Raw genomic sequence first — 20,222 nt, forward strand, 5'->3', positions numbered from 1 at the left:
AAGCACAACCAGTGTACAAAAACAAAGGGAATTTGGTGCTTTGGAGGCATGAGCTCCCGTTTCTTCAGTCAAGAAGAAGCTAGTCGACACGAAGTTAAATCAGAGTTAAACTGGGCTGACTGAGAATAGGCAGAACCATGTCCACAAGTCAATCTGCCTTATAAGTAGTCCTGAATAGGAGGGGAGAAGGTTATCACCGTCAGGCTTTTGGGTATTTGGATGTCAGAAAGGTTTAGCTGGGGTTCAAGCTGCTGTTGTGTCCGCTGATGATGAAAGCATGATTATGTGTGCAGGGGGCTGGAAAGAGGGTTATGTTTTGTTTTGTTTTGTTTTTCTTTTCTCATAGGAAATATACTTTTATTTTCCAGTGCTGTCACAGATTTGTCTATGGTAATATTGCATTTTCTTGGGGTAAGTGGAAGAGTCCTAGTCGTCCTTCAGCAGGGCCCAGCTACCAGCCCAACAGCACACATGAACCCTGTGTTTTCACACAGCAGTCTTCCTTTCCAGTATTTCTGCAGAAACAACTGAACTCGGTATTTTCTCCTGTGGCACGTGGTACTGAGCCAAAGGGATTTTACACTTAAGGCATCTTCAAAGCTGGCTTTTTGGAGCTGCAGCGGTGTGTGTACCTTGGCAGAGAGCACCTCCATAGGCTAAGCTCTAGCATTTCCTCTGGGACTGTGTGCATGTTCACCTCTCCTGGTCTGGATTTTCATATTTTCTTTTTTCTTCAGTCCAGCCCCAACCTCTTTGTCAGAGAGCTTCAGAATCAAGTGTCCACAGATCGCATCCATGCTCTCCCCAAAGCATGGCAAACCATCGTTTTGTTGTATTTGTTTAATAAGATGCAAGCAAAATGAGTACAGGTAATGTACTCCGTGAATGAATCCGTGTGCATCTTCAGGTGTGTCGATCTGTGGGCTTAAAAGGCACCATATCAGGCTGCTGACCTGCTGGAAACATCTGTGTGTTTCCTGCTGTGTTTTCTCCCAGTCTTCATTCCCACAGACATTTTTCTCTCTTACACAATTGCTCCCCAAACATGACTAGTTAAAGGGTATTTCATGGGATATTCATCTTTGAACTGCAGTTCTTTCAAGTGGTGCCAAGAATGATGAACCCAAAGCTTCCAAACGTCCTGTGAGAATAAGCCCACAGAGCCCAAATCCAAAACAAAACTCTTCAGACCCATGGTAAGGACATCACAATTGCAAGGTCATGACTACTACTTGGTATTTTTTCCTCAAAATCCTCTCTCCTGGTTAAAAAGCTGTATACTAAACAGCTAATAAAACAAATACAGAGGCAGTAGTAGAAGATGATAGACTTTGGAACCAGCAGGCAGGACAGAAATATGCCATGCTGTTTTCTCAAAGTTGTGCTATTTAATGTCGCAAACTCTGATTTGTTTCCTGTTTTAACTCTGGATTCAAATAATTAAAATGTGCAGAGTTTACCAGTGGAACAGAAGATTTAGAAGCACTCACAGGAAGCACAAACCCTTACAGGCTGTGGCTGTCTGTAATAGCCATCCCTATCGAACAATGTTCAGCTCACTGAAATAATTATCAAACCTTCTCTTTCGTGAACTGTGAAATTTTAAGGAATCTGTTGGCACTACGAGAAGTGTTTCTCCCAGCTGTGTTAAGTCAGCATTACCTTCCTGCCTGTGTATTATGCTGCCTGCAAGTGCTTTTCTGTTAAGGGATAAACTCACCGTATTCCAGCTGGGAATACATGATTACCTTCGCTTGTTGTAAAGGTAATGGTCGTCACCAGCCCTGCTGCAAAGCCAGAGGGAGCGTTCACAGAGCAATGCACAGCTGGAGCCAAGCAGGAGGCAGCGGAGGGGGGATTCTGGATGGAGCCCTTCCACCGTGTGCTGTCAGCACACTCCATGCGGCCACTAAAGACGCTTCCTCGCTCGTGTCCTCCTGTGCACGCTTTATCCTCGGTCCCCTTTACTGCTATGGCAATGCTGAGAGGCTGAATAAAAGCTGGCACGCCAGGGGTGACGTGGTGTTTCACCTTGATAAGCACTAGGGAGCCACTGCCAGCAAAGGACAGAGTGTCTGGCCTGTGTCACGCTCCAAGGGAGCAGGAAGGCCAGCGCCGAGGCTCGGGAGCTGAGGTTTCTTCCACTAACTGTTTGGTTTTGGCATTTCCCTGGAGCTGCAACAAATCTCTGTCAAGGATTAAGACAATAGGATTGTTTGCTGATTCACCAGTAAAATCACCATTGTTTTGTTTGCTGTGAAGTAGGTTTTTACCTTGGTATTTACTTTGGCCTCCCAGCAGGTTTTCCCTGTCCCCGTACCAGCTGGGTCACCAAGCCTCCTGACCGCAGAGCTCCAGAGGAGTTTGGGTGCCACTTCTTAGGGTGACATAGCTCCAAAGCAGGAGCCGCATACATCCACAGCACTGGGGCTGCATTCAGCCCCAGCCTCTTTCCCTTACGGACAGAGCAGCAGCAGGTTAGGCTTTGTGGGTGTGCCTATAACACTGACGCTGTGCTGGATGGGAGCTGTTTCAGGGGGAATTTCCCTTGTGTTACGCACCAAAGTGCTGTGGTGATGCTCTCAAGGTGTTTTCTCTCCAGCTGGAAGTCAGATTGAAGTTGCAAACTGGGTTATTGTGTAGAGGACCCCACCTGGAACGGGGATGCAAGGTCCTCCTGCAGAAAGCTCTCTCCGTGCCCCGTGCATGCCAAGGAGCAGCAACCTCACAGACTTCATTGCTGGAAATCATGCAGTGGGATATAGCCTGAGAGCCGTTACAGACTGCAGCAGCTCAGCTCCTTGTCCTTTTTTTTTGTCCCACACCATGATGTTATAGCAGTCCCTGAGTCCTGGCCTCACCCTGGGTGGATGTTGAGCTGCCTGGGCTGCGTGTGCTGCAGGAGTGCTTACTGGCTGCTTTTGCAACAGAGAGCAGCAACCTGTGTCCGATCCCACATACTGCTCAGTTGGACTGCGCTGCCAAAGGGAAAAGGAGGGATTATGACAACTGAAGCTGCTGTACTGAAACTGAAGCTCGTTAGGCAGGAGCAGGGTGAGCAGAGCCTCTCGTCGTGCTGCCAGCCACCTCCACTATCCCACCTGCAGCAAATTCTCCTGCAGCTTATTTTCCCTCTTGCAACTGAGACGGGCATCCTACCTCCAGTCTTAGCAGGTTTCAGAAAGGGGGGAGCAAACCTTAGCTCCTTACATATAGGCAAAGCAAACCTTACATACAAGGCCCTTTAAATGAGGTCCTGCTTTAACCTGATTTTCTGCCTGGGATGCAAGAATGAATTCCTGCTGGTTTGAGCTTGCCATGTTGCTTATATTCAAAGTGTAATGGGGAGCCTTCAGAAAAATGTAACCTTATTTACACCGTACAAAGCCAATTGGATTTTAGTTAACTTAATTTCTAAGTGATTACAGTTCACTAACAATGTAGGTGTGCTATAGATGCAATGCACAGGGGGTGACTTTTTATTTTAAACCATACAAGCTTTCTTTTATTCATGTCATTCAGGCAGCCTCATGGTAATTCACATTTCCAGCTTTCATAATGTGTTGTTCAACCAGTTTTTTCTGCCTCCCTATTGTACTCTCACAAATCATACTCACTAATTTCTGAAAGCTTTTCATTTCTCTCTATAGGTTGTTGTTTCGTAACATTTTATACAAGAAAAGCTGCTCTTGAGGCACAGAATGCACTGCACAATATTAAAACTTTACCTGGGGTGAGTACATTTACTTTTTGATCCTAATTATTTCATTGCCAGAAAATAGCCCTTTTGCTTGAGATGCTGCTTAGTGCCCCAAATGACCTTGGTCTCTTGGGAGGGTGACAAGCCGGATGGCCTGTCCTGTAACAGTGCCAGTCCTGTAGCAATGGCATCATCTCCAAAGGCAGTTGCTCTTCTGTAGAAAGTCCCTTGGCTGGAAATAGTGCTGATTCCTGCTGACTAGAGGCAGTTACTGAAGTGCAAGGTAGATCCAATTTTATTTTTTTTTTAAAGAAGAGGGAGTGGGGGGGAAACATATGGCAGAAAAACACTGCACCACTGGGGATTCTAGTTTCAAAACGGAGAGAAGAGGAAAAGACAAAATACAGCCAACTTCATTAAACGCAGCCTTTGTAGACATGGTTTCTAAACAACTGCCTGCATTATCGTGGTGGCTGCACATCAGGGGACCGCAGAGCACAGCACTACATCGCTGCCTGCACAGAGCCATCCTGCTTCCTGCCACCGCCGCTGCTCAGCACCCTGCTCCCACTGATACATCCCACTGGTGCTTAAAACAGTTGTGATTGTGTTACTGGGCTAATCCTACAAACTGTAGCTTGTTATCCTGCGGTAGTTCAGACTTGAACTACAGGTCTGGAGCAAAGAATATCACTGGTAATTGCATGACTTAACTCTGAAGTCTTCTTGTTCTAATGTTTTAATTTGTTCTGCTGGTTGCAAGAAAATACTTTGGGGATTGAAATGGAAAAATGTAAGGGATAGGGATATATTCCCTCTTGATGTAGGCCAAATGTCCCGCTATATGTATGGCTTGTATGGTTATACACAGAAAAATAAAGTATACATCATTGTTATAAATAAGTAGAATAATGGTTGGACTGACAGTTATATGGCCAATATCTTCTTTAGCTCCTACATGCTGTATGTGAAATTGGTCACTACCTGTTTGAAAAAGTCATGTCTGGCTGGCCCACTTTATGCAACTGCTATTAGGAAAGTCACCTCATCCGTCATGGAAATGACCAATGAGGAGAAGTATGTTGGATAGTTCCCCATGAGCCCTGCTCATTCGCAGAGGTAGAATGGGATTCCTCCGTCATTTGCAAGTGGAAATGCTGGACGGGGTGAGAGGAAATCTGCAGAGACCAGCCAGCTTAGAGGAAAATCAAAGAACAATTGTGCAACTTCAGATTTGAGTAAATTTTTCCAGTATCTGGCTCTTGCAAGGGTCAATTGACATTCACATTGCCACTCGCAGTGGCAGGCTCAGCTTTTAAGGATGTTTGGGATGATGTGCTATCCTCACAGAGAAAGAAAGGTGCTGAGGAACCCTTCAGGGAAAGTGCCTTTGAGACCCCTCTGGAGCTCGGGTTGAATCACAGCATCCTTTGGTTCTGCAGCTCCACTTGTTGGTTCCCATCCCCACTGCTAGAAAATGCCAAGCCCTTGGATGAACGCTCTCAAACCCAATTCAGCTAACACTGAAGTTAACCCAACTCATTGTATATCTGCTCTCCAAACCCAGCTCATTATATAACCGCTCTCCAAACGCAAGTCATCTCCAACAGGCTTTCAGTCAAGTGGCTGTGCAGGCTGGCTGGGTGGGATGGACACTCCATCGGAGGTGGTCCTGAGCTGCTGGTGCTCCTCTCTTCTTCCCTGAGCCCCACAAGCTGGCAGCTCTGTTTTTTGAGGTCTTGGATAAACCCACAGGTGACTCAGAGGGGCAGCCTCCTTCCCTGAGCTCCCCATGTACAGGTGGCAAAGCTGGCTCAGCTCTGCATAGCTTCTTACTTGAGCAGGGCATCATTTTCTCCTCTGCTTCTTTATAGCTAAGAAGCATGCAGCAGTTAAAGAGGTTACTGCACCTTTTAATTTTTTTTAAATAAAGCTCAAAAATATAACCTTTTTTTTCCAATGCTGCCTCTAGCTCTTTGTCATTTAAAATGTTTCTTTTCAAGCTCTGTTTTTCCATACAGAACAAGAGGCTGCAAACTTTTCTTTTAAGGAAATGTGAAAATTGCATTCCCATGACTCTGGGGCCTGGGCTTTAACAATACTCCTGATACTGCCAGGGATGTTAAGATTTTACTTGGAGATAAATTTTTATACCTTCTTCTTAAAGACACATCTCTAATAAAGAGAACCAACTCAAATACAGATTCATTACTTCAGGAACAATTCGGCATGTATTATATAACAGATTCTGTATTTTGCACGTGCTGTATGCTGACATTCAGCATATATTGTGATACTGTTATGCTGCATCAGTATATTCCCAAAATAACTTCATTTATGCGTGCTATGAAGTTGTGGCACACGTGCTGGAAACACTTCATTTGAGCAGGATTCTCCTTCTATGAATTTTAGCAATTTCCATGCTGTTAGATCTGGCCCACTAAGCAGCTTTCCCTGAGCTAGCAGGGATTGGTAGTGGATAGCCCGTGTGTGAAACAGTCTCTTTCAGAGCAAATGGAAGCAATTGTCTGCTGGGGTTACAAGGGATGAATTTGGATCAGGTTTATTCAGGCATCAGCTTGCTTCCAGTAAACAAGATATGCTATGTGGGAGGTACAGTAAGAAGGTGTATCTGGAAACTGAAGAATATGTGCCTTCCGCTTTTGCTGATACGCAACCATAAGTCAGATAAGAAGCATCCCTGAATAGCCCAGGAAAAAAAAAAATCAGGGGCACAAGCAGGTGGTTTACTGGTTTGAGGTACAGAATTAGGGCAGGGATGCCACAGCAGCTGCACCTTGCCTGCACATAGGTATCACCCATCCTGCTGCAGGCCTTGGGAGGGGGATACCTCTGGCCCAAGACTGTGTGCATTAAATGATTGCAGCCAGGTTATCTCTGGTCTTTGCCTCTCCATTTCTTAAATGCAGACCTGCTCTGTGTTGCTCAGTAAGCAGGTTGGGGATCGATACTCACGAAGCCAAAAAAGTGCTTTTGTAGAGTGAAACCTATCCCCCTTCTGCATGTTCAGCTTAATTTAGGTGGGTATTTGAGCAAAGCCTGCAGTGCTCTGTTTCTGTATCTGCTTTCTGCGTGGACCTCATCCGTAACAGAGACATGAAAGCACGAACGCTTTATCTGCTCCTTTGAGCTGCACCCTTTTAGTGGACATGAAGAAAATAAGACCAGACATAAAATGATTAATGCAGAATCTTGGAAAAAAATATTGCAGGGTGCCTTGCTGTTTGATTACAAGCCTTGGAATTAGTCAACATTTCCATAATTCTAAACCAATATACACCTGTTTTCCCACTGTGATGTGAAGGCACAACTTAATTTAACAGAAACCCTGCTGTGCTAAATCTCTCATTAAATACCAAGCTAGTTCTGTAATTTAAAGTTGCAGCACCACTATTTTAACTGAATTGCCTTTGTATTATGAAATTAATAAGAAGTTAATGATGCACTTTGCTGTATTCTCTCAGATTTTTTTCACAGCAACAACAACAAAAAAGGAAGATAAAGCAGAAAAACATGTCACCAGCTGACATCTCAAGGCTTTTCTTGTTTTAATCATTTTCCTGAGGATAAAATTCATTTAAAAGATTTTTTTTATAAATTTTAAAAACTTTCAGCATAAGCAGGATCAAACATCTTCTTTTCATTCGTGATTATTATAATCTCTCCGTTAGACATAATATTCCTTGTCATATAATGGAACTTTTATCTTTCCCCAAAAGTGTATTTAGATATCACTTGTTACAGTAGCATTGCTACTAGGCAGAGAAAAAGATAGGCAGTGTTTGAGAAATGCACGCATATTGATATATATGATACATATCAGTGAAATAGGGACAGTTCTCTTCTGTTTACTTGGTACTGGCATCACAAGTGGCTTTTATGTCTTGTAAATGAACAACATGAATTTTCAGATGTGTCTTTTCAAATAAAGCATGCAAGCGCATAGCTCATACCCTAGCTCATAGGGATGCGGTTTGTGTTATTCAAGTTACAGTTGCCTTCTTACGGTGTGAAAGTTGGTGTGGATTTTGTTTTAAAAGGCAGAGGGGAGAAAAGGGAAAAATTCAATTTGATTATAATAATTGGGATGAGGTATAGAACCAAGACTTAACTAGTCTCATCTTCATTAAGAATCTCATGGGTTTGCTAGAGGTGTGTAGCTTCTATTCCCTGAACAAAATAATCCAATAAATTCTTCCCATCTAAATTTATTCTGTCTTTAGTTAGATGTAATAATTTTAGTCCCCCCATGCTCTAATATTCTGCTTAGTGAAAATTGGCTTTTATGGAGAGGGCAAACCTTGATGAGCTGTATGCAGGGACTGCCCTCAGAGGTGTTTGTGACACTGACATTTTTTGGTTTAGTTTTAATGTACATACTAGATTAAAAACAGAATCCATTCTATTTGGCTAATTAGTGCATTGGGTAGGATTTCCTGGAAAGAGCTAAATGCCGATGTGTAACAAGAGTACTCTATGTTGGTCGGGTTCTTGAAGCCCGACAGCTGAATAAATGGACCTTGAACAGAAGCTGTTCAATACCAGGAATCTACTGGAATCCTTTTCTAAAACCAAGACCTAAGTCTCTTTGGAGTCTGTTTTGCATTTGCCGTTAGTTTCACCTGACATGGCAAAGATCATTTGTTGTCTCTATATTGTTGCCTATATCCTCATAGCAGAGGTTATCACAAAAATAATTAACAGCCTGCACTGATTTAGGTGTCAGCATTCCTGTGCATTTAACAGACTAATAGTTTACGTGGTTCTTATTTCAAGTGGGATATACATATTCCAAATAGCAGCAAGGCCTTTGTGTTGAAGTTCTGGCATGAAATAAGAACGTTAGCTGTATGAATCAATTTAATTAAGGATGTAACAATGGAGAAATACAGTTTTGAGAAAGCTCTTTAAATTTTAACAGCAAGGTGGAGTTTGTAGGATCTAACTGTCTTGTAAAATATTAATGGCCTCCTTTTTGCCAGATGTTGTCAAGGAAAAGACTTTCATTTTTTACATTATAAGAATCACTACTGGCTTTATAAAATGCCCTTTACGTGCTAAGGAAACAGGACTGCCTTAGAGGGAACTTTTCCCTAAGCATCGTGTGCTAGCTGAAAGAAACCTCGGGGTCCATTTAGGGGCACAAAATAAGTGAAACTATATTTTAAAGAGTAATTTAGGCCATTGGCCAGTTCAGGTGCGCTTTCACAAGAGGCTTCCCCCTGCCCTGCTGCAGGCTGACTGTCCATCAGCAGGATGCCAGCCTCTGTGGGGCTTCCCCTCGCCTCTGCAGGGCAGCTCACATTTCTCGTTGGGTGTAAAGCTCAGGCTGTCTTCTTGTTTGCCCTGCTGTCGGTATCCTGTAGATGGGCAAAGGCAATACCATGGCCCCTCCATGTGCGTTCGACGTAAGGGGTTGTAAAATGGAAGAGGAATCTCTATCGGGTTATCAGGTTATTTAACCTTCAGCATAATCAGAATAATCCATTCCAAAACGCAGGCATCCATAATGGCTTTGTTTGGATCCACATTCACTTGCTGATAAAACAAGTGAATTGTCTAGCAAAAAAAGAAACCCGTATATTTCCGATTTTCATTTTCCTTCATGAGTTCTGCTCATTTCTAATGAATATTATTGCACACTCCTTTCTGGAATAGCGTTTTAATAACCAGTCTGCTTCTCTGCTTTAGGCCTTATGAGTTGTCAGTACTGTATGAACATTATGTAAAAATTACCTGTAATAAAAAGGTAATCATCCAATACAACTTGAATAATAGCCTGAATATGAGATATCAGTGACTTTGAGAGATTTTGACAAACAGAAAGGGAATTCAGAGAGTAATTAAGTTAGTTAAGGGTTTGGAGTGATTGATTTATGATGACAAATTAAACTAATTCAGTACCCATATAGCATGGCCAAATGCTGTTTAATGAAGGATCTGAAAAGTGTAGAAGCATTTAAATGATAAAAATAAGCAGATGGGAAAGTGGAGAATTCCCAGGGAGCGTCTATTTCAAGGAACTGGGCTGTAAGACACCGCTGAATGATGTTGAGAAAGTGAATCTGGCCTGTTTCCTCCTTTAAAATACTACACAAACAATACTTAATTTTTGTTCAGCTCAGAAGTTATTTTTATTATGCAAATACATCACTGCCACCTCTGTCCCACAAAGATAAGTTGCACCGACTTTGCCATTTAAATGAAAAATCACTATTTACACTAAATTCAAACACCTTAGTGGAAATGTTGGGTTTGCGCCTACCATTGTTGTGAAACAGGACATAGCACCAGCCCTGAATTCAATTTTGCCTAAAATGGTAGAAACTGACAAATTGACGGGAGCATAATGAAATCCCTGTAAGTAGCTGACCTTGCAGCTGAATGGCCAAATGATAGGTGTTGTGCGGGAACAGGGAGAGGTGCATGTTGACTAAGTGAGAACAGCTTCTCTAAATTGAGCAGACCACTTCATTCATAATTATAGTCCCTTGTTCTCAGTGAAGGATGGGGGCCAGATTCACCTTCTCTCACAGCCTGATCATTAGGATACCTTTCTGGCATGCAGGAGAATGCAGTGCACATCCACTCTGGCTTACTTGTTGTAAGGATTTAACTTTAAATGACCTAATAGAACCATCACCACTGGACTCAGCTGAGATTGGAGGTCACCATCTCTCCCGTTGAAGCCGTTCCACTGTGCATGAAAGTATTAAAATCTCATGGGACTGAGAGGAAGCAAGTAAAAGCACTTGGTTGCCTAGTACTGAGAGTAGTGACTCAAGAATTGTGATGTCTGGATATGAGTTCATGCTCTAGTAAGGATTTTTATTATTTGGAAAACCTTCCAAGGTTTGGAAGACACTTACCCTGAATAGGGAAGTGTGTCAAATAATAATCTGGCAGGAATATCCATTGACCTGAAGTACAGGGGGAAGGCATCTAAATTGTGGGGTGATGCCCCGATGGAGCCCTTGAGGTATGTCAGGAGGATGAAGAGCTGCACAGTGAGCTACTTCAGATCCTGGACATTCGAATCAGATGGTTGCATTTTCCTGGTGTAGCAGATCTGCTGGGAAGCAAGAGCACATTAGCCCAGCTGCAAATGCAGTTAGATGCAAGCTAGCTTTTTTAGATAGCTGTTTTGGAGTAGTTTGGGCTTTTTTTTTTTTTTTTTCAGCTTTGCAGTATAATACTGTTGGGGTGGAAACGAAGTAACTCATAATGCTGGCGTAACCTCAGCAAGTTTCCCTGATGTGAAGCCCATCCCTAAAAGGCCAAGTTGCTCTGACATGTGGCACTGCTTTACCTCTAATTTCCATAACTCCGGACAGTTGAAGTCAACACTTTGCAATACCTCTGGATTTTAATGGCCAACTTAGAACATCTTAACCTGCTTTTCAGTGAGGCTGGAGTATCTATTCACAGGATATCAGTTTCAAGCTGGGTACCCAAAAAACAGTGACTGGAGAACCTTTTGCTGTGCACTTAGGAATGGAAAACTCTGAATGAAATTGAGAGGCCATCACCAGCATACTCCAGAGTATTGCAAAGCTCACCAGGATTTAGGTGGGATGCTGGGCTGAGGATAATAGCCCAGGCTCTCTCTTAAACAGTTATTTACCCTACTGCTACTGCTAGCTGTTTTCTGTTATCCAAAACAGAAAGTACAGGTTCTTCAGTCAGCCTCATTAGCACCATGACACAAGCCATTAAAATTGTCTTTGTAATGAAAAAATAGTTCAGGGAGCCTTCCTAGCTGTCTGACTACTCCTACAAGAATGAAATTAGAAAGGCAAATCATAAACAATGTTGCAGGCGTCAGGAAGTAACATCATTAGAGATGCCCTTGGATGCCATTTACCTGCCTCAATAGCAATGTTTGGTGCCCACGGATCTGAATTATGTTATGACTAAAGAGACAGAGCTTCATGGCGTGTTTATAACAGCAAGATTGTTTGTTCAGCATCCTTTCTGCTGTTGGATCCAACCCCGTGAGCTGTGCTGCTTCTTTCAAAGACCTGTGCTGCGTGGTCTGTGGCTCCATGCATTGGGTTGAAATGTTTTCTCATTTAGTGCTGTAATCCCATGGAGGTACCAGGAGCTAAGGCTTCCTTATCTAGTTTTCTCCCATCTCAGTTGGGTAATGAACCATGCAGTTTAGATGCACCATGCTCTTGTATGTGCCAAACATGGAACGAGAGGGAAAAATATAGGTTCTGTCTTCTTTGTGGTCGTAGGAACCCTATAATACTTCTTGGAAAACCAAGTGAAACAGGGTAGCTTGACTGAGCCTCCCGCTCACTGCATACTTTGGGCAATTAAGTTCTGCCTAATTAAAAATACTCTGCAGACCCAGAAAGATAACTGATTTTTTGCTCATTCTCCTAAAGAAATTATTATCTTCATCTTCTTAGCTGGAAGAGCCACTGCTTTGTCTGCTGTTAGCCTGTGGTGTGCAGAGCAATCCTTTCTCCTTTTTCCAGTCTAGAAAGCACACAGGGATTCATTTGGGTGCAGGCACCTCTTCATTATGCAGACATGCTTAGCCGATTGTGGTGGTAGGCATCCAAAACCTTGAGGTACACTAAAATATGCTGTGAATTCATACCCTGAAAAGTTCAGAGGGAAACTACCCCAACTGCAGAGCCTGTATTTCAGGCTGTCAGTGCATGGAGCAAGTTATCAGCACCCTCTGAAACAGAGAGCAAATATCACTAGTGTTATATATCTTTCCAATGCAAAAGCAGTAGAAGACTGGTCAAGGCTAATGTTTGGCTTACTTTCAGAATGGTACATCCTTTTACCTGCAGCTTTGCTGAAATCAGTAATGGTTTTGCTCTTAGAATATAGCCCGAATACCTTCAGAGGCAAGGAGAAGCAGTCATTGAAAAATACGCCACCGAACTCCAGTTATTAACAAAAGCCTATCGCTGTTGCATTGTGCCAGCAAAGTTAAAAAGGCAAAAACTGCAAAAGAAAAAAACATTGGACTAAACAGAGTCTTAAGCAGTGGTAAACAAAATGTAGTTTCCTTTGTGGTTGATTTTTATCCAGCTGCAGCTAAATATCAAAGTGATATCAAAGGAAAGCTACCCATTAATTAATTCAGACTGACTTCACAAAGCAAGCCGGAGCTTTTGCTGATATCTGATTCTGACAACTTCCTAATCTTCACAAGTTGTCATTAAGAGTGGCATTAAAGCAGTCTGCAGTCAATCCCCGCTCTTGCCCTATTGTAACTCAGAGGTGGGCTATCTCCCGTCGCAGGAGGGGGGCAGGATACGCAAGCGAGGGTTAGAATAAGCAACTTTGCTTCTTTGCAAATGGAATTTGCAATGTATCAGGGAATCTCATGAATACATTGCCTCTGTCATTCATGCTAGGAACACTCGCCCAGTTCCACTTGCAACCATTACAAGAATCTGTTGCAATGAGTGGAAATTTTCTTTTCTGAAGGAGAAACACGGGGTAAAAAAAAAGAAAGAAAAGAAAGGAGCTCATGTTTGAAAGGGATGATTGGAAGTCTGTAACGATCTTTTAAAAAGTATAAGTAGAGCCTTATCATTGATTTCAAGATAGAGAACATAGTGAGTTGTAGAAAATAAGATTGGGGAAAATAAGACAGTAATCAGAGAATAAGATTAGTTTTTAACTAAGAACTGAAAAGCAGGTACCTCCATATGAGAAGCTTGTAATTCCACCGTGAAAATAAACAAAACACTCTAGTGTTCTTTACCGATGCCAGCATCTCTCCGTGGGATTACAGCCTCCTGTAGAGAATGGAGGTACGTGATACCTTTGTATTTCCATTCAGCCGTGAATGGCTCAAATGATTGAACGTAGTTTGTGTGGTAGACCATCACTTGAGCAAGTATCCACCAGACAGCGACTAATATTATTTTGTGGCAGATTCATGACAATACCTTAGAGGAAAATGTGCAGTGTTATTATACAGTATGTTCATTTCAAATATTGCAAGAAAAACACAGAGGATAAATGCTGTTGTGGGAGTACCTTGCCAAGCATCCCCGGCAGCATGGATGTAGCTGGTGCATTTATTTCCTTCAGGGCCAAGTGTTTGTACTGCCCAAATGCCGATGACAAATGGGAATTATTGTTGATTGTACACAGAATTGAGGATTTACAGTCATAAGAGGTGAAATAAAACTTAGATCAAGTATCAGGAAAAGCAGTATCTCTCCAATTAGAATAATCTTCTAAATGAAACTAAGTTAAATCCTAGTCCTTAGAGGCATTTGGGGTAGGAAAGAATTAGAAAATATATGATAGGCAATAATCCTCTACTGGCATTAAGTCATTCCAGATGAGTTACTGAATTTTTTTCATCTCTCATTTCTACATTTGCTAAGAAGTGAAAGAAATTGCTATGCTTGTCTTAACATAGAATCCCCCTGTTTGTACAAAAACGTATGATTAACCAAAAAGAAAGCTACTGGTAAGTAATAACTACAGTCAGTCTAAATGCTGTGCTTATATGCTCATGTCTGGAGGACTCTGTAAGGTTGCTCAAGCAAGCATGCCCCTTGCCTCTAGTGACCCCATCCATTTTGCAAAGAAAACATGGATTTATCCCAGTTTAAAAGGGGCATGATAACTAACAGCTCTCATATCTGGCACTCATCTTCTTCCTTGTTGACATGAGAGCCAGAAATAGAGGGTGTGACTTGGTGGATGTTTTTTTTTTCTGCATCCATGCCGTCCTTCCCTGTGCTTTCATTACCCCCTGCTAGCTTCACCAAGTCACAACAGCCCTCAGGATGAATTAACCCTATTCAGAAAAAAATAGCATACACCCAGAAACCGGGAGTTCAAGACTTCCCAGTAGCTGAAAATGCTACCTTTGGAGCAGGTAGGATGCATGATGTAAGAGCTTTTAGCTCAGCTGTTTTTACCAGAGGACCTTCCTGATAGCTGTCCTTGGCCTCCAGCTGTTCCACCCGAAGCCATCTCCGCAAAGAGATTTCTTTGACCTTTAGGCAAGTTGTGCATGAAGATGTTACTCCTGGGGCATAATGCAGAGAAAGCTTCTAATTGAGTAGAAAGGCAGTATAAAGAATAAGCTTTTCACATACTGGCATTTATAGTCACTAGATGAAGCACATTGTTGTGTTTTTTCGTGTGTTTTTTTTTTCTAGGGAATCAGGGGCCCAATTTCTAGAAAATGCATTAAGGGTCATATATAGGGTCAGATGCTAATACAGAGCTTTGCAAATGGGTGGAGGCAGGTTGATTTTGGCCTTATTGTTCCTGATACTGTCCCTTTTACTAATGAAGGCGTAATCACAACTCTGTCCAAATACCACAGCCAGCTGGAACTGACTCATTCTTCAAAAATATATGTTGCTGCTAATGTTGCCCATTTAATTTTTTGTTTATTTAACTTCCCAAGCACCTATTGAGAAAAATATTTAAATACATTATAATTCCTTAGGATTAGCATTATGAATGTGTACTACATGCTTAATATGAGTAAAAAATATTTTCTTTACCCCAAAGAAAGCACTGGCAAAGTACCTTAGCTGTATAGATGCTGAAAAACTGAAGAGAATGAGTTCATACAAAGGGTGGTTCAAAATTACATGGTTACTGAACAGGGTATTCTTACTGCAGTTTGTAATTGTGTGTATATACACAACTGGATATTCATATTTTCACATGGACAGTGTGTGTGCGTGCTTGCTGCTGGAGACTGCAGCAATGTTGTTTTCATAGGTGGATCAAATATCGAGCTATCTCTTTCAGTCTATCTCCACAGCCAGATTATTTCACCACTGCAGAGTATTGGCATAACATTGAGAGCTTTTATTTGGATGCTGATACTGGATAGTTGTGGAAAATTCCTGTAACTTCAGCTCATGGACAGTTTAAAAAGAATTTATGAGCCATGTCCTCATTTGGCGCAAAATATTATGGCTCCACTGGTTTAACAATAAAGCTGTAATATTTACCCCAGCTGATCTCAGTCAGGAAAGTAGGATTTTTGACATCTTCATTCAAAATCACTTTTCTACCTGAATGCTTTGGCTATTTTCTGCAATATTTAAATAGGTGTGCATGTTATCAAGTAGTTTAGGGCTCATATCTGATCTTTGAAGAATTCTGGATTAGTTTGTGCTTGGTAACAGGAAGAAATTTGACCAACTGACTGACTGCGGGAGAGGTGGAAATTGTGAATAAAGAGTATTCTGGACTCAGAACTATTCTGTGCCTTTTCTAAGTGAAAACTGCAGCAGCCCCACATCATCGGTGCCAACTCTCTCTATAAATTGTACCCTTTGCTCTAATTTAAAAGGTAGTATTTCAATAGGAGTTATAATTTGGATGCTTTTGGGGCTTATTTTAGACTTACCTCAATCATACTTTTTAACTATAAGATGTTCTTGCTGTTACATTGTAATGCAAATATGAAAGCTTTCCAGCAAGAACTTTAAAAAAGCTTTGCATAAAAAAAATCCCATAGCCTAGAATTTGAGTTTTGTACCAAATAATAGACTCTAGTTTCTGTCAGAAGAGGAGACCAAGCACGTTGTTGGATCAAGGTGACCTTATATGCTGCAGAAAGAGTCAGGCAGAAGATACACTTGGTAAACAAACAGAAAAATCTGTGATGTGAAACTGAGGGAGTGGTTGAGGCTGGTTTCTCTCCTATTGAATGAAAGCCAAAAATGGAGAAGATAACTGGGAATGAGATAATGTTGTAAAAGAAATGGAGGAGCCCCTGACTTTGCTTTCTTGCCTTTCTGCAACTCTGCTATCCCTGGTCATTCCCTCTAAAGGGTTATTTCCTGAATTTCATCTTGGCAAAGGTAGAGGATATTGCTGAGCATAATCACATGGTGTTTTCCCAGAGCATAGTTCACAGAGGAGACAGTACATGCAAGCACAGAACAGCATAAATCTTAAAATAAAACTTCTGCAAAACAAGCATTTCATATCCTGGCAGCCATGCCCTCAGTCACAGCTGAGTTTGTTTTGCATTACAAAAGACAGTGCATGTTTTTAAAAACCTTTCATTTAAACTAAATTTCCTCATGGTCATCAGTAGCCTAAAAGATAATTTATTTCATTTTGATTTTGTTTGGGATTTTTTTCTGGATAGGAGGAGAAGGGGGTGGAGAATTGCTTTCTTTTCTGGGTAAGTTTATAAATGTCATCCTCAGTGTTTATGTGGAATCAGTGGGATTTATGTGGAAAGGGAGGGTTTTCATGTGGACCAAACTCAAACATTAGCACCCTAAAATAGTGTCCACAGCCTGAGCTACTTGAAGGTATCCATGCAGCAGCAGGAGAGTTTTTTTAAGATTGAAATTTAGAAAGTCGAAATTGAAAGCCTGCAGCAACATCATCTTGAGTCTTCAAAGGTACTGGAGTCACCACTGAGAAGGGCAAAAGTCCCCGAGCAATGAGAGCCACTGCATTCTAAGCAGAGGATTTGACTTGTGCTAGGAGAAGAAAAGTGAAATGTGTCTCTCCAGACCACTCAAGTAAGCACAGCTTCTGCTGTGCTGCCTCCCCACCTGGGGCAATTTAGGGGCCTCTGCTTCATTCCCATTCAGAAGCTGGGAGGTGGGAAGACCTTTCATAGAGAGTGAGCTAATAGGTACCATGTCTGGGCTTTGCTCTGTTTCTGTTTTCCAAATATTAGTATTGGGGGTGGAGGTGTGTTGCTCTTAGTTTTTAAGGAAAAGTACTCCTTTTTAAGTCTCAACCCTCTGTTGACTTCTGGAAAGCATTCCAAAGCCTGAGTAGGGAGATGGAAGAAAGTACGACTTCAGAACACTTGAGTCATGTCCAGTGAGACGTTGACTTTAAGGTTTGTGTCATTCTGGGAACTGAGTTCTGGCATCTTAAATCATGTTGGGCAAATCCACACAATGCGGTGCAAGGCAGTGTCAGTTATTAGCTCTGATCCTCAAACCACAAAAGCCTGGCTGGTATTTGGTTCCCCCAGCTATCCTGGATCACTGCTTCAGGTTCTTATGTTACTTTTTGGGTAGGATATCTAGGGAGTACAGTAAAAATAAAAAGCTTGATGGAGTACACCCCCTCATTATTGCCTTACCTATACCTGGTGATAAAACCACAAGATTTTGGCTTGAGAGATTTAGCTTCAGTTGCAGAATAACTGTAGATGAATCACATATAGCCTCTGTGGTGTGTTTTTTTTTTTCTCCCATCATCTTCCTTTCTGCTAGAAAGAGATAGCAGCAGCAAGCACCTCGCCGTTGTGTGAGGAGGAGAAATCAATTACAGCATGAGGAGCTCAGGCTCTGCTGCGGTGAGGCCAGCACGGCTGCCTCCCTTCATTCCGGTCCATACCGTGTCGCGCTGCGTGACTCCGGGTGGATCGCCGCTTCACCACGCTTCATTTTCTGCTCAGAAACATGGACAGTAATTTGGCTTCTCGCAGCTACCTTCAATGGGTGTTAAAACTCAGTCAATTAATGTCATAGAGACACTTTGTTATCTTTCTATGCCTTATCAGTTTAATGCAAAGGAAAAAAAAACACGCTGGCATGCAAACTTCAATTGGCAAAATGTCAACAAAAGTTATTGCTGCTACAGATGAGATGGATAACTCTTGCTGTTAAAATAATATCTGGTGTTTTGCTCAGATGTCTAATGGGTTTGCTTTTTAAGCATGGATGATACAAAATATCCCCAAGGCATTATTCCCAACAAGATATAGAATCCCACTTAATGTCTATTTTTAGGATTGAATAGGTTCTGTAAAGGCTCATTTGTTTGAAGAAAAGATAGTTAATCACTTTGGTTTCCATGTGATTTTTGAAGGGAGAAATTTTGTCATACCTCCCCTTCCTTATCTCCACGCTGCTTGGCTCGCATGTGTCCTGGAATCGTTGCCATTTGTGTGGGTGGTAAGAACTGAAGGAATTAAATAAATGGAGTAGAACTGCTAACAGAGCAAGAGTAGTTATTTGTACATTACGAAGTGAAGTTGTCACTTCTAAGACTGCCGACTTTTTCATTTCTATAAGAGGGTACAGCTTTTAAAGAAGACGGAGTGTTACAGGCTAATTAGTAAACGGACAGAAGGAGCATCAGGATGTGGGGGTGACTATGGAAGGAATTGTTAGAATATTATATTTATTTTAAAGTGTACCATTGTTTTTAGTCACTCAAGCTAATGTTCGATTCAACTTGTATTTAAGAAATGAAATGTGGTGGATTGCAAATGACTGGCTTGGAAAACTTCCAAAAGTCATTGAATTTCAGCAGTTTCACTGTTCTCCCGTAAAAGAAACAACTTGTTTTAAGCAAGCTATATGCTTCTTTCTGTGCTCTAAATAGAAAATAATGATGTTATGCATTACCGCATGAACTATATTTGGCACTCACCAGCAATATTCATTTTCTTCTGCTTCTCTCTCTCCCTCTCTTCCTTCCTCTTTCCCTCTCTCTCCAAAATACACACATATATATGTCTGACAGTAATCTAGGAGGCCAAGTAACAGACCACATTCTTCTACTACTAAAATCATATAAATACCTAACATGGTTTAAATCCCTTAAATTGGGATTTGTGAAGGAATGACAGCAAACAATCTTCTGTCTACACCATCGCTCAGGCAGTTACAGCTACATCTTTGCATTTATTTGTTAGACTACATGATGGATCCACATTTAATCTCCTTTTACCCATGAATAAACTAAGGCAAATGACTTAAACCAGTACTGGGAATCTAAAGCTCTGTCTGTGCTAGTAAAGCAAGCATACCATGGCATTGGTCTCAGAGACAGTTAATACTTTCCCTGCTAATGTGTGGTCATGTTTGGGGGAATAAGGTGGGATGGGCACTATTCCCACTAGGCAGTGTGGACAAAGACATCCTACTTTGAGAGGAAGGAGAAGTATAGCTGTACAAAAGCAAGCTGTGCCACACAACTTCTCTTAAGAGTCAGAGATCAGTCCCTTGCCTCTTCTATTCAGTAGTATTTATTTGGCCTAAGAGACTGTCCCTGGTTCCCAGAGAAGCCCCTGAAGCTGTAGCCAGATATTGACTGTATAATTCCCAGTAGTCTGACCCCAGAGAAGTCATTCTAAACAGTTCTCCGTGATAGGAAAATACACCTCTTTCACTTCTGGGAAACTTGCATTACTTGTGAGTCACAAGGCTTTAAAAAAGCAAAACAAGTTGCTGTTGAAGTGATATGAGAAATATGCTCAAGAGCTCCTCCAAAAGGACCCTACTGAAAAACTTGGGAGCCAAGAGCTGAAATGGGGGGCTGGGAGGCAGAGGTGTCTGCACATAATAATCCAGAAAAATAATGATCTCTGAAGACACTGACAATTGTTTAATTCTCTGGTGCTTGTGAACCATTTCCCCTTCTTCCCCCACAGTCTTTTGGTTGTTCGATACTTTCCTTCTTGACTTCCAGACTCAGTGAAGGTGCTCAGGAGCCTGTCAGGTAGAGGTTTGGCTTCTTAGTTTCCTTGCACTATTGGTCTAATTCA

General features: G+C 41.8%; 1 protein-coding gene across 22 annotated transcripts in view; it reads left to right on the forward strand.

Annotated features, from left to right (window-relative positions):
* Positions 1-20,222, forward strand: part of CELF2 (CUGBP Elav-like family member 2) — a 455,245-nt gene that overhangs the window by 351,545 nt on the left and 83,478 nt on the right. For all 22 annotated transcript variants that reach the window (XM_040546975.1, XM_040546986.1, XM_040546982.1 and 19 more), the window contains one exon: positions 3,651-3,733. In XM_040546975.1, the coding sequence (XP_040402909.1) occupies positions 3,651-3,733 (83 nt within the window). The remainder of the gene's footprint in view (positions 1-3,650; positions 3,734-20,222) is intronic.

The sequence above is a fragment of the Cygnus olor genome, chromosome 1, assembly GCF_009769625.2.
Source record: "Cygnus olor isolate bCygOlo1 chromosome 1, bCygOlo1.pri.v2, whole genome shotgun sequence".
Lineage (NCBI taxonomy): Eukaryota > Metazoa > Chordata > Aves > Anseriformes > Anatidae > Cygnus > Cygnus olor.